Here is a 17,470-nt window from a genome sequence, read left to right as displayed (position 1 = left end):
CCAGTTTGCTAGGCTTTCTTTGTCTCTCTCTACTCATGGCAGAGGCATTTTGGGTTTTTTTTAGATAACGGAGAGAAATCCGTTGAAAAGCATGAACCAAAATGAGGATTGCTTTATTCCTGCTCCATAGGTGGGTAAGATTATTATTATTTTTTATTTTATTTTTATTTATTTATTTATTTATTTATTTATCTATCTATTTTGCTGTTTTGAATCACTTAAGGTGGAAATGTCTCCAAACTTGGAAGATGGCTAACTGCTTTACCGAAAGGGTAACAAAACTGAGCAACTTGAATTACAAATGAGTTTCTGTGGTAATTTAAACAGTGAACACTCCTTAGACAAGTTAAACTTCATCCATGTAGCATTCTACCTTAAAAAACGTTTCCCCACAATCGTAGACATTCCCTTTAACATGTCATGGTGTTTCCAAGAAAAAAATACATATTTCACTAAAAGTGACTTAGATATAATTTGACACCTCTTTCATTTATGAATATAAAACGTCCTCACAATCTCAGCTCACCTGAACCTTGAAAGCTCTGCCCCTCAAGTTGACACAACAGCCATATTTGATTTGCTTGTTGGAGACTGTCTTTGGAACACTGCAGTTTTTTATAATTAATGTTGATCAAATGTTTGATGAAATAGCAACAATACTGTTATTCAATGTTCACTAATAATATTGATGTAATATTGTATGCACAAGGTAAAATGTACCAACTAGTAAATGTTAGTGTAGTTTGTATAGATGGTGTGTTTTGGTGTGCACTGTAATGTCCACTTGTGTCCAGTAGAGGCAGCAATGTATAAACCCACGTCGTGGAGAATAAATAAATGTGACGTCACTCGTGTCCTCATTTCCTCCTTCTTCCTGCGCCGCATGCTTTTCTGAGCAGCTGTAGGTTACACAGGTTCGTGTTGTATTATTTTTATCATTAACTTGCAAACTGTTCATTAATCAGGAACGTTGTTCAGAGTAGTATCGGCTGCTCTATACGCCTGTGTGTTTACCCTGAAGGTTTGTTCTGTGTAGTCGAGGTGTCTTTGTTAAATTTAGTGTTGACACTGCGGATTGTTTTCATCCCTGTCTTTTGTAAAGCAGAGAGCGCAGTAATGACTGCCCTTACATTAGAGGCCCAGCGTAGACATTTCTCACATTCACTATGAAACGCTTTTGTAAACCACTATGTTTTATCCAGTTTTCTTTTCTGTCATTTTCTGACGTTAGCCATCTTGTCGGAGTTATAAAGTAAAGCATGGTTTTAATACTGCGGCTAATAAAAATAGGTAGGGGGTGTTCCAAATGGCCCATCACTCACTACGTAGTGTCGTTTACAGGAGATTAAACCTTTCAAGATACAGGACAGAATGGTATGCAATAGTAGGCTTTAGTATATTATGTCTTTCTGGTACACAAATAATGCTGTTTTTGGGTGTGGAAACCGTTAGTTCCTGACCTACATACTGCACTACGAAGGGAACAGGGAACAGATTGGAATGGAAGCACAGACAGCAACGTGAGGCGGCTGACTTTCAAAATGTCTCGGACATAATTTCTTCAGAATAGCACTTGCGTGTAAAATATATCTTCAGTTAGTTTTTATTCGTGAGCTACAATTGTACCTGTAATTTCACAGGTAAAAAGTCAGTTTTAATTATTGTAATATTACATATGTCTCATATATATATGTTGTTTAACAGTAGTTATTTCTTTACATTGTCAAATATAACAACTATTAATGTAATACAATTATAATGAATAAAATACGGCATTTTAAATGACTGCATTTTTAAATTAATTACTAGAATACACCCCTTTAAACTCATCAGTAAAATTACATACTCTGATGTTATTTTCAATATTATCCCATACTGCCTTAACATGGGTTAGATGTAATTCTACATCTCTATTCAGCACGTGCACATTAAAGATCGTGACCTTAGTTCCCACCTCTGTCTGCAGCCAGTGTGCCACCCCCCTTGCTTGCAGCTTGAAAGCCCTTCCCTGCAAGTTGACAGAATTTGTTCTTTAGCTTTTTGCTGTAAGAAACTCTGTCTAATTTTGCACATTTCAGACAGACTGTGGAACACTGCACTTTCAAATCAGAGTTGCACAGCCATGGCTTGACTGCTCATTTCACATATGACATGGTGTTGATTCTCATTTAAGGGTCTCTTTAAAATGTAAACTTCCCTTATAAAGGGTTTATAAGGGCAGTGAAAGTCTCCTAGGTATTTTATGTTTTACTCTGAACTGTTAACTATTTTTGGATTTTTAAAAGATGCCTTTTAAATATATTTTACTAATATGCTACCAAAACAACTCTTGGACCGGCTGCACATTTTTTGTTAATGTATCATTAGCCATAGGAAATTAGTATCACTTTGTTTTGTGCATAAAATGAAAGTTTTCCAAAATTACTGTGTTATTTACTCACTGGGAGACAAGTAAAATTAAGGGTGGATTCATGTCAAACAGTGCATTTACAGAGAACCGTACATACTTCTAAATCTTTGCAGTGGCACTCTTCAAAATTAACAGAAAAAACTACAAATGCCAGTGTTTGTTTCTACGTCGAATAATGGCATCTGAAGTTTTGCAGTTCACTGTCTTGCATGTAATTTTTGACATGAATGAATTTTAAAACTATGTTTTCATTAAAACAATCTCAGTATATAATCTCATATGTTTGTAAGATTGCTTTGAGAGTTCTGAATCTCATTCATATTATCGCTACGGTAACCAGTTTGGATGTACATTTTTCTATCAAACCATCTCAATAACTTTGTTTACACCATAGCCATGTAATTATACAGGAATTCTTAGAGGTTGGGGCCAATTCCCCTTTGATTTCATAGTAATAGTTTTAGTGGCAGTAATTATGGCTTTAGATTTTACAGTGTATAATGTAAACAAATCTATCTCAGTTCAGTAAGTTTAAATGTTATGATGGAACTCACTTCTGTTTACAACACAACATTATTTCATTTTACAGAAGACATCATGAATCAAGAGAAACTGGCTAAACTTCAAGCCCAAGTCCGAATAGGGGGCAAGGTAAAATATACCTCTGAATATCTAAGCTGCTGAAAATATCAATAAACAATAACTAGTTATGTGGATGTTTTGTAGTGGCCCACCTTACTAAGTGGTGCATTAATGTTTCAATCTCTCTCTCTCTCTCTCTCTCTCTCTCAGGGCACAGCACGTAGGAAGAAGAAGGTCGTCCACAGAACAGCAACAGCTGATGACAAAAAGCTTCAGAGTTCATTAAAGAAGCTTACTGTGAATAACATTGCAGGCATTGAGGAGGTATAGCATTACAGCTTTACTTGGCTAATATTTTGCTGTCAGAAATCATAATCGTTTTATTACGTAGCAATAACAAAACTGCTTGGTTGTCTTTGTCCTGTCTTCAACAACAACCTCTAAAATGATCATGGAACCTGCAGGTGAACATGATAAAGGATGATGGTACAGTGATCCACTTCAACAACCCTAAAGTGCAGGCATCTCTGTCTGCCAACACGTTTGCCATCACGGGCCACGCAGAAACCAAGCAGCTGACAGAGATGCTCCCTGGCATTCTCAGTCAGCTCGGTGCAGACAGTCTTACAAGTCTGCGCAAAATTGCAGAGCAGTTCCCCAGACAAGGTGAGTGTGGCATAGAGCAGCCAATGTGGGTGTTATGGTCATTATATTTAGAATTTAAAATGACAAGTAGAAACATCTGCAGTCATGTAAATGTTAAGTGTGTAATATGAGGATGTGTATTTTCCGTTCTTTTCATTAAAAGTTCTCGACAACAAAGCCCCCAAAGCTGAAGATATTGATGAAGAAGACGACGACGTCCCAGGTCTGAAAACTCTGCTTGGACTAAATGCACAAACATATTTTAAGGTTTTAATTTGCACATGTTTGATTACGGATTTTTGTTTCATCTCTCCCCAGATCTGGTAGAGAACTTCGACGAAGCATCGAAGAATGAAGCAAACTGATCGTTCAAGACGTCTTTAATTTGGACTGCATTTCAGGAAAGACCCTGTTGCAGTGTTTTTGAAATTAGATAACAGACATATCATTTCAACACTATTCCAGCAAACCAGAGACTTTTGTATTTTAAATTGGCAGTCAGATTGCCCAGATAATCCTCATCAGCCCGTTTCTTGCACTTAAAACCAGAAGGTGGTTACGTGCTATGACTTACGGTTCCAAATGAACACCACGTTGTCAATCTTGACCATGACTGCTGTGGTTGTGGAATAACTAGTCTTAATAATTTTTTTCAGTGAAACAATAAATATCCTAAACCTTTTTTAATATAGTGCTGTGGTTCTTTAGTAAGTGAGACTGTAATATACAGTTCTTTAAACACTCATTAATAAATAATTATTTGCATGGTTAAAGGTTTTTCTTAACTATGGAAACCTTGTTTTTGCTCTTTGAACCTTCTGTAATGGTTCTGCTAATGGTTTTGGAGTTCACATAGAGTTGTAATTTGTATAACGTATTTGACAAAGTCTACAGGGAGTAGTGAAATTACAAGGTGTGGCTTAGTGAGATATGAGAATTTACTTAAACGTAGCCCTGTTTTGATTACAAATGCACTTTACAATGCCCATGATAGCATAATAAAGGAAACATTATAAAATACATGGTTCAATATCAGGGCTGGACCTTCCCATCCACTTCTCTGAGTTCAGATTTGTCTGTAAAAGTGTTTGTATGAATAATTAAAGCAACATCCTGGCAATACATGAGCAGAGCATGCTTTGAATATATGAAATTTGCTTTGCCTTGAACCTGTCCTGGGAAAGCCTGAGTCACTACCTTTCTCAAAGCAACTGTCAGGGTATGAGTAAGAACAAACCTATACATTTTTAAGTCTGTGCAAAATGAGTAGGTTCTTATTTATTTTTATTTTATTATTTTTTAAGCACAAAGATATTTTGGCACTTTGATATAGCTGTATTATTATGCCTTTAAAAATTAAATTGGAAAACTATTAAAAGATTAAACAGACTGTAAAATCAAATGTAATTTTATACTTTGTCAGAAAATAGGGTTCTGTAAATGCACTCTAAAATGCTCAGTTGCATATCTTGAACACACACTGGGTTTCTAGGGTGAAAGGGCAGATTTCTTAACATGGTGTAGCTGCATGGAGTCTGCAAATTGACAGTGAAGTTCATGCAAAACACGTTCCTGCCATGTTCCTTAACTAGTGTAACTGAATATGCACCACTGAGAGAAACCACTCCACAAATGTACTGGATATACTTTATGATCATACGTTTTGGATAGTGGTTTCTTAAATATTTTTGTTGTGGACTGGTACTGATGTTGAATTGCCTCTGTAACTCATCTCAGAAATCTTGCAAGGTGCTCCTACAACACAGTTCTACTGGTCCACATTAAAATACATGTGCTTTATAGCCCTCTTCCCAACGTTTGGCATTGCATGTGGTCAACTTGTATACTCATATTCAGGTATGTAGTCTACAAAATGTGTCCACATTGAATAGACACCAATGGGTCCACTTTTGATACGTATAGGGTTTAATAATATAATTTCTGTTAATGATATTTTGTGTTTTAATCTTACCCATAAGATTTCAGTGCAATACTTCTAAATGTAGGTGGATTCGGTTATAATTTTACCTCTTAATTGTTCTACACTCTTAAAAATAAAGGTGCTACAAAAGGTTCTTGCCATAAAAGAACCACTTTTGGTTCCAAAAATAACCCTTAAATGGGTAAACCTTTAGTGAGGGATTTTTAAACCTTTAAAAGGTTCTTCACACTCACACATCTCTTAAAAAACATGATTCTTTATGGAACCAAAAGTGGTTCTCATATGGCATCACTCAAAGAACCCTTCATAGCACCTTTGTTTTTAAGGGTGTACGTAAGCTATTGGCTCCTGATATTGGTCCAAATTTACATCTGTGGATTAATGTCAAGAGAATCACAGAAATGAACGCCCAAGGGTGGGCTGGGTGAAGGCTGAGGGGAGTCGGTCTTTCTGATCTAATCTCTTTGATGTGCGTCGATTCAGGTGAGTATTGAACAATGTTAACGGTAGAGAGTGATAGGGAGAATAGCGCAGGTGGGTGCAAGGCTGTTCTTGCCCTCGGTGCTGATGCTGTAGTTAATGTGGGCTTAGCATCGCCAGCCTGGCTCTTGTTCTAGTTGTCGCATTGCTGCAGTCTCTGGCTCAGGGCGACTGAGAGCCATGTGGCCGCCTGCCTGCGGTTTTCTTTTTCTTCTTCAGTTCGGAAGGGCGCTGTTAAAACGAGGAGAGCAATGGTTTGGTAGTGAATGAGGCTGAAAATGTCCCACTGCGCTGCGGCTCTACGCGGGAAAATCAGCGTTGTATCTGAGGTAACTTTTCGTACGAATACTTACTCCCCGTGTCCGTAGACTTCAGAATGCCGAGCAAATGGCGGTAGGGACGGGATGAGCTAAACGCTAGTGTTTGGGAAAGTGCTGACAGACCGGTAAAGAGGGCTAAACGAGGTGACAAGGAGACGAATAGAGGCTACAAAAGGGGGCTGCCGTTTTTTTTTAACCCCGTTCAAAAAGGCTAGTAACGATAGCCAGTGACGTTGTGACGCAGGTTGAAAGATTTGCTGAGTAAATCCAAACTAACCTCACTTTAAGTTTAGGGTTCAACCGTTTACATTCATCTTGTGAGCGCCGTAGTATCGTGTTATGACGGTTTTTTATCTGCAGAGAAGCCAATAACGCAAAGCAAAGTCAGCATAATTGTGAGCTGCAACGGAAAAACCACTGCATGATACTTTACATTGCTGTAAATCTGTTAGTGTTTTAGGCTACTCACTAGAGCCGGGTGATATGACAAAGATATGATATCACGATACCAAAAGACATTTTCAGAAACGATACACATTTGCCACAAATACTGTAGAGCATTGTCAAAAAATAAATAGATTAAATAATATAAAATAAATAAAAATTGTTACGAGGACTTAAAAGTTCAGTTTACAGTGTCCTCTCAATGATTCATGAACTTTTCCTGACAATTCTCGCTAATTTGGCTAAGCTAAGAACCATTATTCTAGAAATGTAATTACACTTATTATGTATTGTTAATTACCATTAAATAATTATAGTTATAATGACATTTACATTTGTTTCTATATATTTATGGTTTAGTTTAGTATTTAGATTACTCATGGTTCATCTTTTCAGCAACAGAGATTTTACTAGTGACCAGTAATATTGGCTCAGTTTCTATCACAGGGAGAAGGTCAGCTACAAGATTATCCATCAAACCCAGAGGGAGCCGCATCTGAATGCCCAATAAGTAACATTGCCCTGCAGACCATGCCAGTCTGTGTGGATTTGGGAGCTCCAGCCCTAAGCTGAGTGTGACGTAATGCAGACAAAAGCATGCTGAGTGACTTGGCAAGCTTGGGAAGCCTGGCTCAACTTCACTGAGAGGATGAGGCAGGCAGTGACCGCCACTTTGTCTGTGTGGGGGGAGAGGCGCTTCGGTTACTCCACGCTGAAGGACTCCAGAGAGGCGCTGCTGGATGAGGGCTGGCTCATGCCTGGCTTGAAGGAGGACTCTGTCATAGAAGAGAAGGAGGTAGCCGACAGCGAACCTGAGGCTGTTACTGGGAGCGCGCTGTCCACACCTGAGGACGTCCACACTCAGGGTGACCCTGGCCAGACTGAGACAGACACGCTGTCCTCTGCGTATCAGTCTGAATCACCGGCAGCCCGCAGAGCCAGTGTGAACGTGACTGGCCCTGAGAGCGGAGCGTCCCATTTGAGGAGGGGGTCTCTGGGCGCCCTCCCCGTGCAGCGTTGCAGCTCCCTGGGCTCAACGGCCCCCCAATGGGTCCCTGATTCTCAGGCTCCAGCATGCATGAAATGTGGCTCCAGGTTCTCTTTCACGAGGAGGAGGCACCATTGCAGAGCCTGCGGAAAGGTACAGGCTCCTAAATCCTGTTATAAAACGCAGAGTTAATTCAGCGTGACTAATTACAAGTTAATTAAAATTTGGGCAGGGGATGGTACAGAATCTGATGAGTTTGCATTATATATCTTTTCTTAACCACAAGTGTGATATAGGCTTTTGCAATAGTGATATTAACAAAGACTACAGCATACAGAAAAAACCCTTGATTATGAGTGGTGAGCCTTTCTGGTCAGATGAAACAAATACATTTTTCTTTGTTCTTTTAGTGTCAAAGGAAAATTGTCTTGTAAAATTTGCAAGAACAATAAACTACTATCTCAAGGCCCCTCTAAAAACATGCATTTTGCTGGGGCTCATATTGCAGTGGGGCCCTCAGTAGCCAGAGCCACTGTAATCTTCTCTGGCCCACCTTCATATAGATACAGGCACAAATTTTACACCCATGACTTCCAGAAAGATCTAGTTTATGGACAAAATAACTCTCGAGTTAGCTTCCATCGAGACTAAATTACTCTTCTTCTGTGTTTAATAGAAGAAGAATGTCTTTTTAACTGGATAAAGCTGGTTAAAACCTGAAGGGACTGTTCAGTTCTGTGATGCTTCTCTTAAAACTATACTAACAGGAACCAAACACAAAGGAAAAATACTATTTCTTATTCTTTTATGTCCTTGGAATAGTTTTTTTTTTTTTTTAAAAAACAATCTGATGCATTCAGCAAATGCATAATGGTGAACTGGAGTGATGTTTAGGGTTGCAGTGGTTTTGCAGCTTGCCTCATGTCCCTAATGGGGGCTGTGGTGGTCTGTGCTGCAGCAGTGTGTGTTACTCTTGTTTGTGTGTGTGTTCTGTGTGATCTGCAGGTGTTCTGTGTAGTGTGCTGTGACTTGAGATTCAGATTAACTCACCTGGGTGGAAAAGAGGGGCGTGTCTGTGTCACCTGTCACTCGACTCTCATTAACAGTGGGTATTTTAAAAATAGTGCTTTTGGCAGTTTAATTACTTGACTGTCTTTTCATAAAATCCGAAGGCAGTCTTTTTGTGTTTGTCTTATTGTATGTCTCTGCCTACTTTCCTCTTCATAGGAACACTTCGGAAAGAACAAAAGAAAGTTTGGTTTGCTGACAGTGTTCAACCCAAGAATGAGTCTTCCAGTGCCAACACAACTCCAACCCACATTGATTCAATCCAGACTCACAGCCCTGCAGTACAAGCTCAAGTTGTGCCACCAGACCTCCCTGTGAGCTTCTTGTTATTTTTTTGGTCCAGAATTTGACAGTGGTTGTGGATATACATGTGGAAGAAATGTATAAGAAGAAGCTGTTTGTTATTGCTATTACTTTTTACAATTAGAAACTTGGAATTACTAACATGCCGTATATTTTAGATCTTTCAAGTCATCCTTCTTTGCAGTGACACACATTCTTGGTATTTCCAAACAGCTTCATGAGCAAAATAGAATGCTTTTCGAAGAAGCTTGAATATGTTCCCCACAATTTGATCCCTTACTATATCAACATTATAAATCAAATCAGTCTAAACTATTTCATGTGCATTGCTGATTTGTAAAAGATAACATAAGTCATATACAGGGGTTGAACAATGAAACTGAAACACCTGTCATTTTAGTGTGGGAGGTTTCATGGCTAAATTGGAGCAGCCTGGTGGCCAATCTTCATTAATTGCACATTGCACCAGTAAGACCAGAGTGTGAAGGTTCAGTCAGCAGAGGGATAAGAGCACAGTTTCAAAATATTGCAATGCACACAACATTATGTGTGACATACCAGAGTTCAAAAGAGGACAAATTGTTGGTGCATGTTTTGCTGGCGCATCTGTGACCAAGACAGCAAGTCTTTGTGATGTATCAAGAGCCACGGTATCCAGGGTAATGTCAGGATTATCTGTGGACGCAAGAGGACGCTGTCTGAAAGGGGTGTTCGGGTGCTGACCCGGATTGTATCCAAAAAACATAAAACCATGGCAGAATTAAATGTGCACTCTCCTGTTTTCACCAGAACTATCAATCGGGAGCCCCACAGGGTCATTATACACGGCCGGGCTGCTATAGCCAAACCTTTGGTGACTCATGCCAGTGCCAATACGTGAAACATGTATTGTTCTCTGATGAGTCCACCTTTACTGTGTTCCCCACATCCGGGAGAGTTACAGTGTGGAGAAGCCCCAAAGAAGCATATCACCCAGACTGTTGCATGCCCAGAGTGAAGCATGGGGGTGGATCAGTGATGGTTTGGGCTGCCATATCATGGCATTCCCTTGGCCCAATACTTGTGCTAGATGGGCGCGTCACTGCCAAGGAGTACCGAACCATTCTAGAGGACCATGTGCATCCAATAGTTCAAACATTGTGTCCTGAAGGCGGTGCCGTGTATCAGGACGACAATGCACCAATACACACAGCAAGACTGGTGAAAGATTGGTTTGATGAACATGAAAGTGAAGTTGAACATCTCCCATGGCCTGCACAGTCACCAGATCTAAATATTATTGAGCCACTTTGGGGTGTTTTGGAGGAGCGAGTCAGGAAATGTTTTCCTCCACCAGCATCACGTAGTGACCTGGCCACTATCCTGCAAGAAGAATGGCTTAAAATCCCTCTGACCACTGTGCAGGACTTGTATATGTCATTCCCAAGACGAATTGACGCTGTATCGGCCACAAAAGGAGGCCCTACACCATAATAATAAATTACTGTGGTCTAAAACCAGGTGTTTCAGTTTCATTGTCCAACCCCTGTATGTTTGCATCTTTTTATTCTAGGAGATGCCAAACTCACCTTGTTTGGAAAGAGAAGAAGTGGTTAACAGTCCTAAAGGAAGCTCAGCTAAGCCATTACCACACAAAGGTCTCCCCCCAATCCTAACCTCTACAGGGGTTAAAGGAGGTAACACAAATTAGTACAAATATATAACAATCACCACCTATTGAGATGTCTTTAACTTTGTTAGTCAAACAGACTCCAGATATACTATTGATGCTTCCAAGTCCTCAGTGCTGTTTGATCTGGCTCTGAACCTGTAATTTTAGATGGCTCCACCTCAGTACAATATGTTTGTGTTGTGCAGATTACACAGTGGAGGAGAAGAGGACAGAGTCTTCTCTGTTGGAGGAGCTGGAGCAAGGTCAGACAGAGCCATTGGTGTTTGTCCTCAATGCCAATCTTCTGGCCATGGTGAAGATCGTCAGCTGTATGTCTGCTAATGTCTCCCTCCTGTCTCTGGGCCTGATTGGGGTGGTTATACATGTGGTCTGGGTTGTGGTTCATATGTATGTAGATGTCCACATTGCTTTTGATATTCCACATTAACGTCTGTGCTCTAAGATCTTTAGTATACTGTAATATGTTTTTGATATTGTCCGTCTAGTTAGGAGTGAGGTACAATATAAATTCCTGACTGTATGTATGTGTGTGCCTTTGTGGGGGGGCGGGGTCCTGTAGATGTGAATAGGAGGTGCTGGTGTGTGATGTCTAAGGGGATGCATGCTGTGGGTCAACCTGAAGTGGTCGTGCTGTTGCAGTGTTTGCCTGAAGAGAAGAGATTCCCCACAGACATCTTTAGCCACTTCATTCAAATCTACTGGGATGCTCAGACAGGTGATAAATCCTTTTGCTTCCTGAACTTCATCATGGCTGTATTACCAGTGTGTGATGTTCTAATTTGTTCTGTTCTCTGTTTTTTTGGATTGAAACTTTACAGCAGGAAAGCTTTTAAATCACCTAAGTCATTCTTTGGCGGTGAGAGGATTCCTGGGCAGTAAAGAACATGCTGGTTTTCTTTACGTCCGCCCCACATTCCAGTCACTGGACGGTCTTCCCCTGCCCCCTCAGCCCTTCCTCTTCGGCCTCTTGATCCTCCGGGCTGAGAGCCCCTGGGCCAGAGCCTTCCCCCTGCGCCTCATGTTGCGGCTGGGTGCAGAGTATCGATGTAAGAACTTAAACAACTGCTTCAACTGTTTTGAACACAACATGTACTTCATATAAATTTCATAAAGTACTGTTCACACTACAGTTGTTAACACTGAATGTTTTAAATAAGCTTTAGATATGATATCACATCCATGAGTACATTTACACATAGTGCTGCAGTCAGCTAAAAGCTGTTAATCTTGGTTATTATTATTATTGCTATACTAGAGAGTTATTGTAAAGAACGTTTTGGGGAAAACTCTTAAACGTTGTGTTGTTTCTGCCTGTCAAGAAGCAAATGTGTTATTGTGGCATTGTGAACGTTCCAGACATATCAAAGACATACAAAGGATGTGTATAGGATACAGTTACTGACTTTACCTAATGTTTGTTATTTGTGTTTATCTGTTTTCTCTTGCAGTCTATCCTTGTCCCTTGTTCAGTGTGCGCTTCAGAGAACCACTCTTTGGTCAGATTAACAACAGCATTATGAGGCTTCTGGTGGTAATTTGGATTCCTATGTGTTTTTTCCTCAATTATTTTTCATAGAAGTATATGTTCGAAGACTGTTCTTGTGATTGTTAGGATTTCCGTTTCTACCGGTACACACTGCCGGTAGTGACAGGCCTGATGGTGGATCTAGAGGCACGGAGCACATGCATCACTATCCCTAAAACCCGCCATGCTGAGGTAATCAGACTTAATAAAGCATGCAATCACTGGAGTGTTAAATAAATTCTCTGAAACTGCTGATGAATAACTGTCGATATGCTTTACTGTTTAAAAGAGCACTCCTTTACTCTATTATTATTCATGATAATAAACACGGGATGCATCAGACATTTTGCACTAAACCTATTTAAACATGGCCAGGCCAGGTGGGGAACCCACTGTATGGAGCTTAAATTAGTTTATTCAGAGGCTACAAAAGAATTTGATTCATGTCATGTGAGATTTATCACTGTGTAATCAATCTTTATATTGTACAAACTTTGCAAAATTTTACAACATTATTTACTAATTATAATCATATACAAGATAAGATCCATTAGAGCTTCACATAGGGCCCACCACACTCTTTTCCCACCTGCAGCCACCAAAATTCCTGTTGAATCCTACACCTCAACACTAAGGTTGCTGTGGCTGTTTATGATCCAATCAGCAACCAGCTATCCTTAACATCTACGGTCACTCAATGAGCCCAGCCCATGAGTACCCAACCTGCCACTGTATCACTAGCTCTTCACAGGGGTCATCAGGCAGGCGCCTCTTCTCGTTGGTGTTTCACTGAATTAAGCCCAGGACACCTCCAGAAGGCTCAACAGTCAAGTTTGGCATCCCAGACCCACCCCATCTCCAAGCCAGCTTTACAGTCCTACCTCACCCTTTACCATCAACAACCGTAAATTCACACTGGCCTCCCTGGTGACTAAGGCTGTACCTATCCCAACTGGCACCGTTAATGCATGCTCAGTGCCACCAGTTCTATGTGATCTTTATGTGTTACATCACCAACCACCACAACAGCACCTCTACAGTGCATTTCTCCATGTAATCTAATCTTTGCTCTCCTTATCCACAACCACTGACTAGACCTTTCAGCTGTTGCAGATAACTCCTTCACAGCATCAGTTTCCAGATGCTGAACTGCACAAGCAGGGATGTGGCAGATTTGGCTACAAATCCTCTAATACCTACCTCCACTGGTGTTACATGAGCCTGCCACCCGCGTTCCTTCACCTCAGCCGCCAAGTCTTCAGCTTCAGCCTTCCTTTCAAATGCTACTGCATCCTCAAATGGAACCGTTAACTCTATGAAATAAACTATCTGTTTACATTCAGAGTAGAGCACCATCTCTGGCCTCAGTGTAGTTAACACAATGCATAAGATTTAAATCATAAATCACATTTTCTGCACATAAAAAACTAAAGTAGTATAGATCAGAAATTAGGTGTCCACATTTTAAATAGGATTTCTTTGCTTGTTTTAATGAGCAAGAAACAACAGCCATAACATAATAACTCTGTCTTTAAAGAATTAACATAATCACATGCCCCTGGCTGGTAAAGAAACATCCTGGAAAATCATACTCTGCTACATTTCTCAGCCACACAGCAGCAGTGATCTGGATTTATTTAATTAGTGTATAAATGTGAGTGTGTGTTTGTGTATTCTCTGGCCGCTCACTCAGCTGCTGAAGGCGCTGAATAAGTCGAACGAAAGAGTGCTGGCAATGGGCGCCTGCTTTAATGAGCGAGCAGACTCCCACCTCATCTGTGTGCAGACTGCGGACGGACAGTACCAGACACAAGCAATCAGTATCCACAGCCAGCCACGCAGAGGTGAGTGTTCGCTCACACACACACAGATCCAGAACTGCAGACACCAGTGCAAATATAAACGTACACTGAGATAAACATATAGTGACACCTTTGTGTTTAATTTAGTGTAAAATTGTGCGTGGATCATTGGGTTGGTTGGAAGTTGATCTGCTGTGACAGCAGCTTCCAGAAGCAGCCGAAAGTGAAATAAAACCATTCATACTCTGTTAATTTAGTGCGTGTCAAACCATTTCGAAATGTCCTTTAATGGAGGCCCGGTAATAAAAGGAGTTATTGTCCAGTATCTGGTTTCACTCAATAACGGCTTCATTACTTTTAAGGTGATTTGGCCATGGGATTGAATAGATCTGTGTGATGGCTTGGGGAGTCAGCGTTTAGATAAAGCTTGTATTATCTGCTTCAGAGAAGAGCACCCTCACAATAAAAAAATATTTAAACACATAGTGCCTTATTGTAAGAGGAGTAATATTCACAAAGGACCACCAGGGGGCACTAACATATCTAAGATTTTTTTCCCCAAAGGTCTCTACATTATTCCATTAATAAACTAGAATTTTCTTTATTTCAGTTACAGGCTCCTGCTTTTTTGTATTTAGTGGAGCCCTGAAAGCCTCATCAGGATACCTGGCTAAGTCCAGCATCGTTGAAGGTTTTTTCTGTTTTTAATTCTTTGTTTAAGTAGTTTTTTTTGCATGTTGAATGTGGTGTGTCTGCTTGGACAATGTATGAGGTTTGGGAGAATATGAGAAGGGGTAGTGTGTTTAGGTGGTAAAAACAGCAAATCATTGTGTGTGTGTGTATCCAAGAATATAGAATGTCTACAATATGTATTATTTTGGCTCTGTACGCTAAACGCTATTTCTCATTACCTATGGACTGCAATCTATCTGTCCTTTTCAGATGGCTTGATGGTGCAAGTAACTATGGAAACCATGCTGGAGCTCCGGCGAGCGCTTCGGGACATGAGAGACTTTACCCTCACCTGTGGAAAACTCCACCAATCCGACAGACAGGAGTATGTGCATATTCAGTGGCAGGATGAAGAGCCTAGCTTCAATAAGGGGTGAGAGACACTGTTATGAAGCACTTTGCTCATGACTGGTGTTTTACAATGCACCTGACAAATAATCAAATCATGTGTTTGCGCAGTGGTCTATGACCTGTAACTGTGTTACTGGTAATCATTTGCTGTACTTCACTGGTTGTTTTATTGCTCCTACATTCATCCATGTGTCTCCACTCTTCTGACTCACAGCATAATCAGCCCCATTGATGGGAAATCTATGGAATCAATCACTTGTGTCAAGACACACCAGCGGTTAGAATACCGAGCCAGTGGAAAGGTCATACGTTGGACAGAGGTACACACCCACATAACTACTGTTCCCAAAAAGATCTTATCTTTATGGAGGCACTTTATTACAGAGGCCACCTTCGCCACTACAGGTGTTCTTCCTTCAGAGAGAGGAGCAGTCAAATGGGCCGAACATTATTGCCAACCATAACCGCCTGACAGAACGGCTGGCGCGGGCATTCTGCCTGGCACTCTGCCAGTCTCTGAGTCTACTAAAAGAAGATGGCATGACTAAACTAGCACTAAGGGTCACACTGGACGGGCAGAAGGTGAGAAAAAAAAGAACACTGTCATTCAATCTATGAGTGCTAGTAGTGCCACCTTGTGTCAAATTTTTGACCAGCTGTGAGTGTGTGTTCAGGCATCTGAAGCTTTTAGTACCTCTTAAAGCTGCCTCATAAAATTTTACTACACGAAAGTTACGATTAAACTGCTTGCTACTTGAGAACGTCATGTTTTAGTTGGAGCTGTTTGTTCTGTTGGTTTCAGATGGAGTTTGCAGCGGGCAGTAATGGTCAGCCTCTGCCGTTGCGCTACCAGGACAGTCTCAACCAGTCGTTAACAGCAGTCGTACAGAGTGTCTCTCAGCGCCAAGGACATGCTGCCCTGCAGTTAGAGCTCATTTTCTACATCTTAGAAGATATATCCTAGAAAACACCTGCCGTACCCCCACCACGCTGCCATCTGTCTGCTCATCCACAGCTGGATGAAAAGGAAGACACACTGTGCCAAAAGCTAGTCCAAACCCATCCATGAAACTGTCTTGCTTTTTATTTTTTTTGACAGGGAAAAAATTCAGTTTACATTACCAGCCTTCATTTAATGCAAATGTTTTCTTCTTTTCTGTAGATCTTCTAGGCATTAGCTTAAGCCGGTTGATTGAAAAGAAAAAAAAAATCATGTCACCAGCAGCAACTGTTCTGTTGCTTCGTAGACGAGAAGCATTATCTGTATATATTTAAAGGGGCAACATGCAGTTTTTGAAATGGGCTTTGGCATAAGACTAACATGCATGTTGAACAACATGTTGTGGAAAAAAAAGACCAAAGGCATCAAAAATTAATCAAATCATAAGCCGCATGATCTAAAAACTGGTGCAGAGTTCTTTTTATAGTAATTACGTTGCTGCATTCAAAGTCTTTCATGGATTTGGGTGTTCTGTTGATCCTGGTTTGTACAGATACGGGCACCTTCCCTGTGTGTCACTGTACAAATACCATTCAATTCTGCGGCTGTACAAACATCAAGCTTAACTCCTACTATTCCTCATTAAATGGGAGAGCTGGGTGTGGCCTGACATTTGCCCTATATTCTCCTGCACTGAAAAGAAGAAACTAACAAGCTGTTAACTTATGAAGTAGTAAATTGTTAATCATCATTTCCATATCCACTAAATGGATTGTATTTCTTTCTCTTTTCCTGAATGTACCCATTGACCCTGTATTCTGGTCTCCGCTTACTCTTCTCCCTCACACACGAACAGTGTAGGATGCTTGCTGAAATGCCAGCGGTGCATTAGACTCTCCGATGCCCCTTCCAAACGGAGGAGAATGGAGGGCTTGTTTACATCCTACATGCTTGACATAACTGAGATTACAGAGAAAACCCAAAGCATGCCGTGAGGACACACTCAATGAAACAAAGGATGTTGCTCAACCAACTGATTTGAAAGTAACAGCTCAGGCATTGAACCACAGGAACGAGCAAATGAAACCCACATTCAACACGTGTTGAATGGTTTGTGAAATTATGTATGTTTCACTGAGGAAATGTGTAGGAATATGTAAAGTAAATAATTCTAATAAACTCAAGAAAAACAGAAGTCACCAAGTATTCATAATGTCCCATTTTAAAATGGAATTTAATTAAAGTTCAAGTCAATATACTTGAGTA

The 17,470-nt window shown here is 40.5% G+C and overlaps 2 protein-coding genes across 4 annotated transcripts; both read left to right on the top strand.

The window, feature by feature from the left end:
- Positions 1-832: 832 nt before the first annotated feature.
- Positions 833-4,811, top strand: btf3l4 (basic transcription factor 3-like 4). Its single transcript, XM_066647657.1, has 6 exons — positions 833-914; positions 3,000-3,061; positions 3,203-3,316; positions 3,457-3,658; positions 3,801-3,860; positions 3,956-4,811. The coding sequence occupies exons 2-6, from the start codon at positions 3,008-3,010 to the stop codon at positions 4,000-4,002; spliced, it is 477 nt and encodes a 158-aa protein (XP_066503754.1). The 5' UTR covers positions 833-914; positions 3,000-3,007; the 3' UTR covers positions 4,003-4,811.
- Positions 4,812-6,141: 1,330 nt separating this feature from the next.
- On the top strand, positions 6,142-17,438 carry zfyve9b (zinc finger, FYVE domain containing 9b). Of its 3 annotated transcripts, none has more exons than XM_066646937.1 (16): positions 6,142-6,388; positions 7,271-7,964; positions 8,817-8,916; positions 9,039-9,193; positions 10,735-10,858; positions 11,040-11,096; positions 11,414-11,569; positions 11,673-11,900; positions 12,303-12,385; positions 12,467-12,571; positions 14,073-14,223; positions 14,792-14,872; positions 15,124-15,286; positions 15,479-15,584; positions 15,670-15,846; positions 16,067-17,438. In XM_066646937.1, exons 2-16 carry the CDS (start codon positions 7,473-7,475, stop codon positions 16,226-16,228), a joined length of 2,340 nt encoding a protein of 779 aa, XP_066503034.1. In that variant the 5' UTR covers positions 6,142-6,388; positions 7,271-7,472; the 3' UTR covers positions 16,229-17,438. The 3 variants fall into 3 exon arrangements, with proteins under 3 accessions (XP_066503034.1, XP_066503032.1, XP_066503033.1); XM_066646935.1 differs by having other exon boundaries at positions 11,040-11,162; positions 16,067-17,437; XM_066646936.1 differs by having other exon boundaries at positions 7,259-7,964; positions 11,040-11,162; positions 16,067-17,437.
- Positions 17,439-17,470: the final 32 nt, after the last annotated feature.

The sequence above is a fragment of the Hoplias malabaricus genome, chromosome 16 (assembly GCF_029633855.1).
Source record: "Hoplias malabaricus isolate fHopMal1 chromosome 16, fHopMal1.hap1, whole genome shotgun sequence".
NCBI classification, from domain to species: Eukaryota; Metazoa; Chordata; class Actinopteri; order Characiformes; family Erythrinidae; genus Hoplias; species Hoplias malabaricus.
The sequence above is the reverse complement of the archived record's forward strand: the minus strand, read 5'-3'. Positions and strand labels throughout refer to the sequence as shown.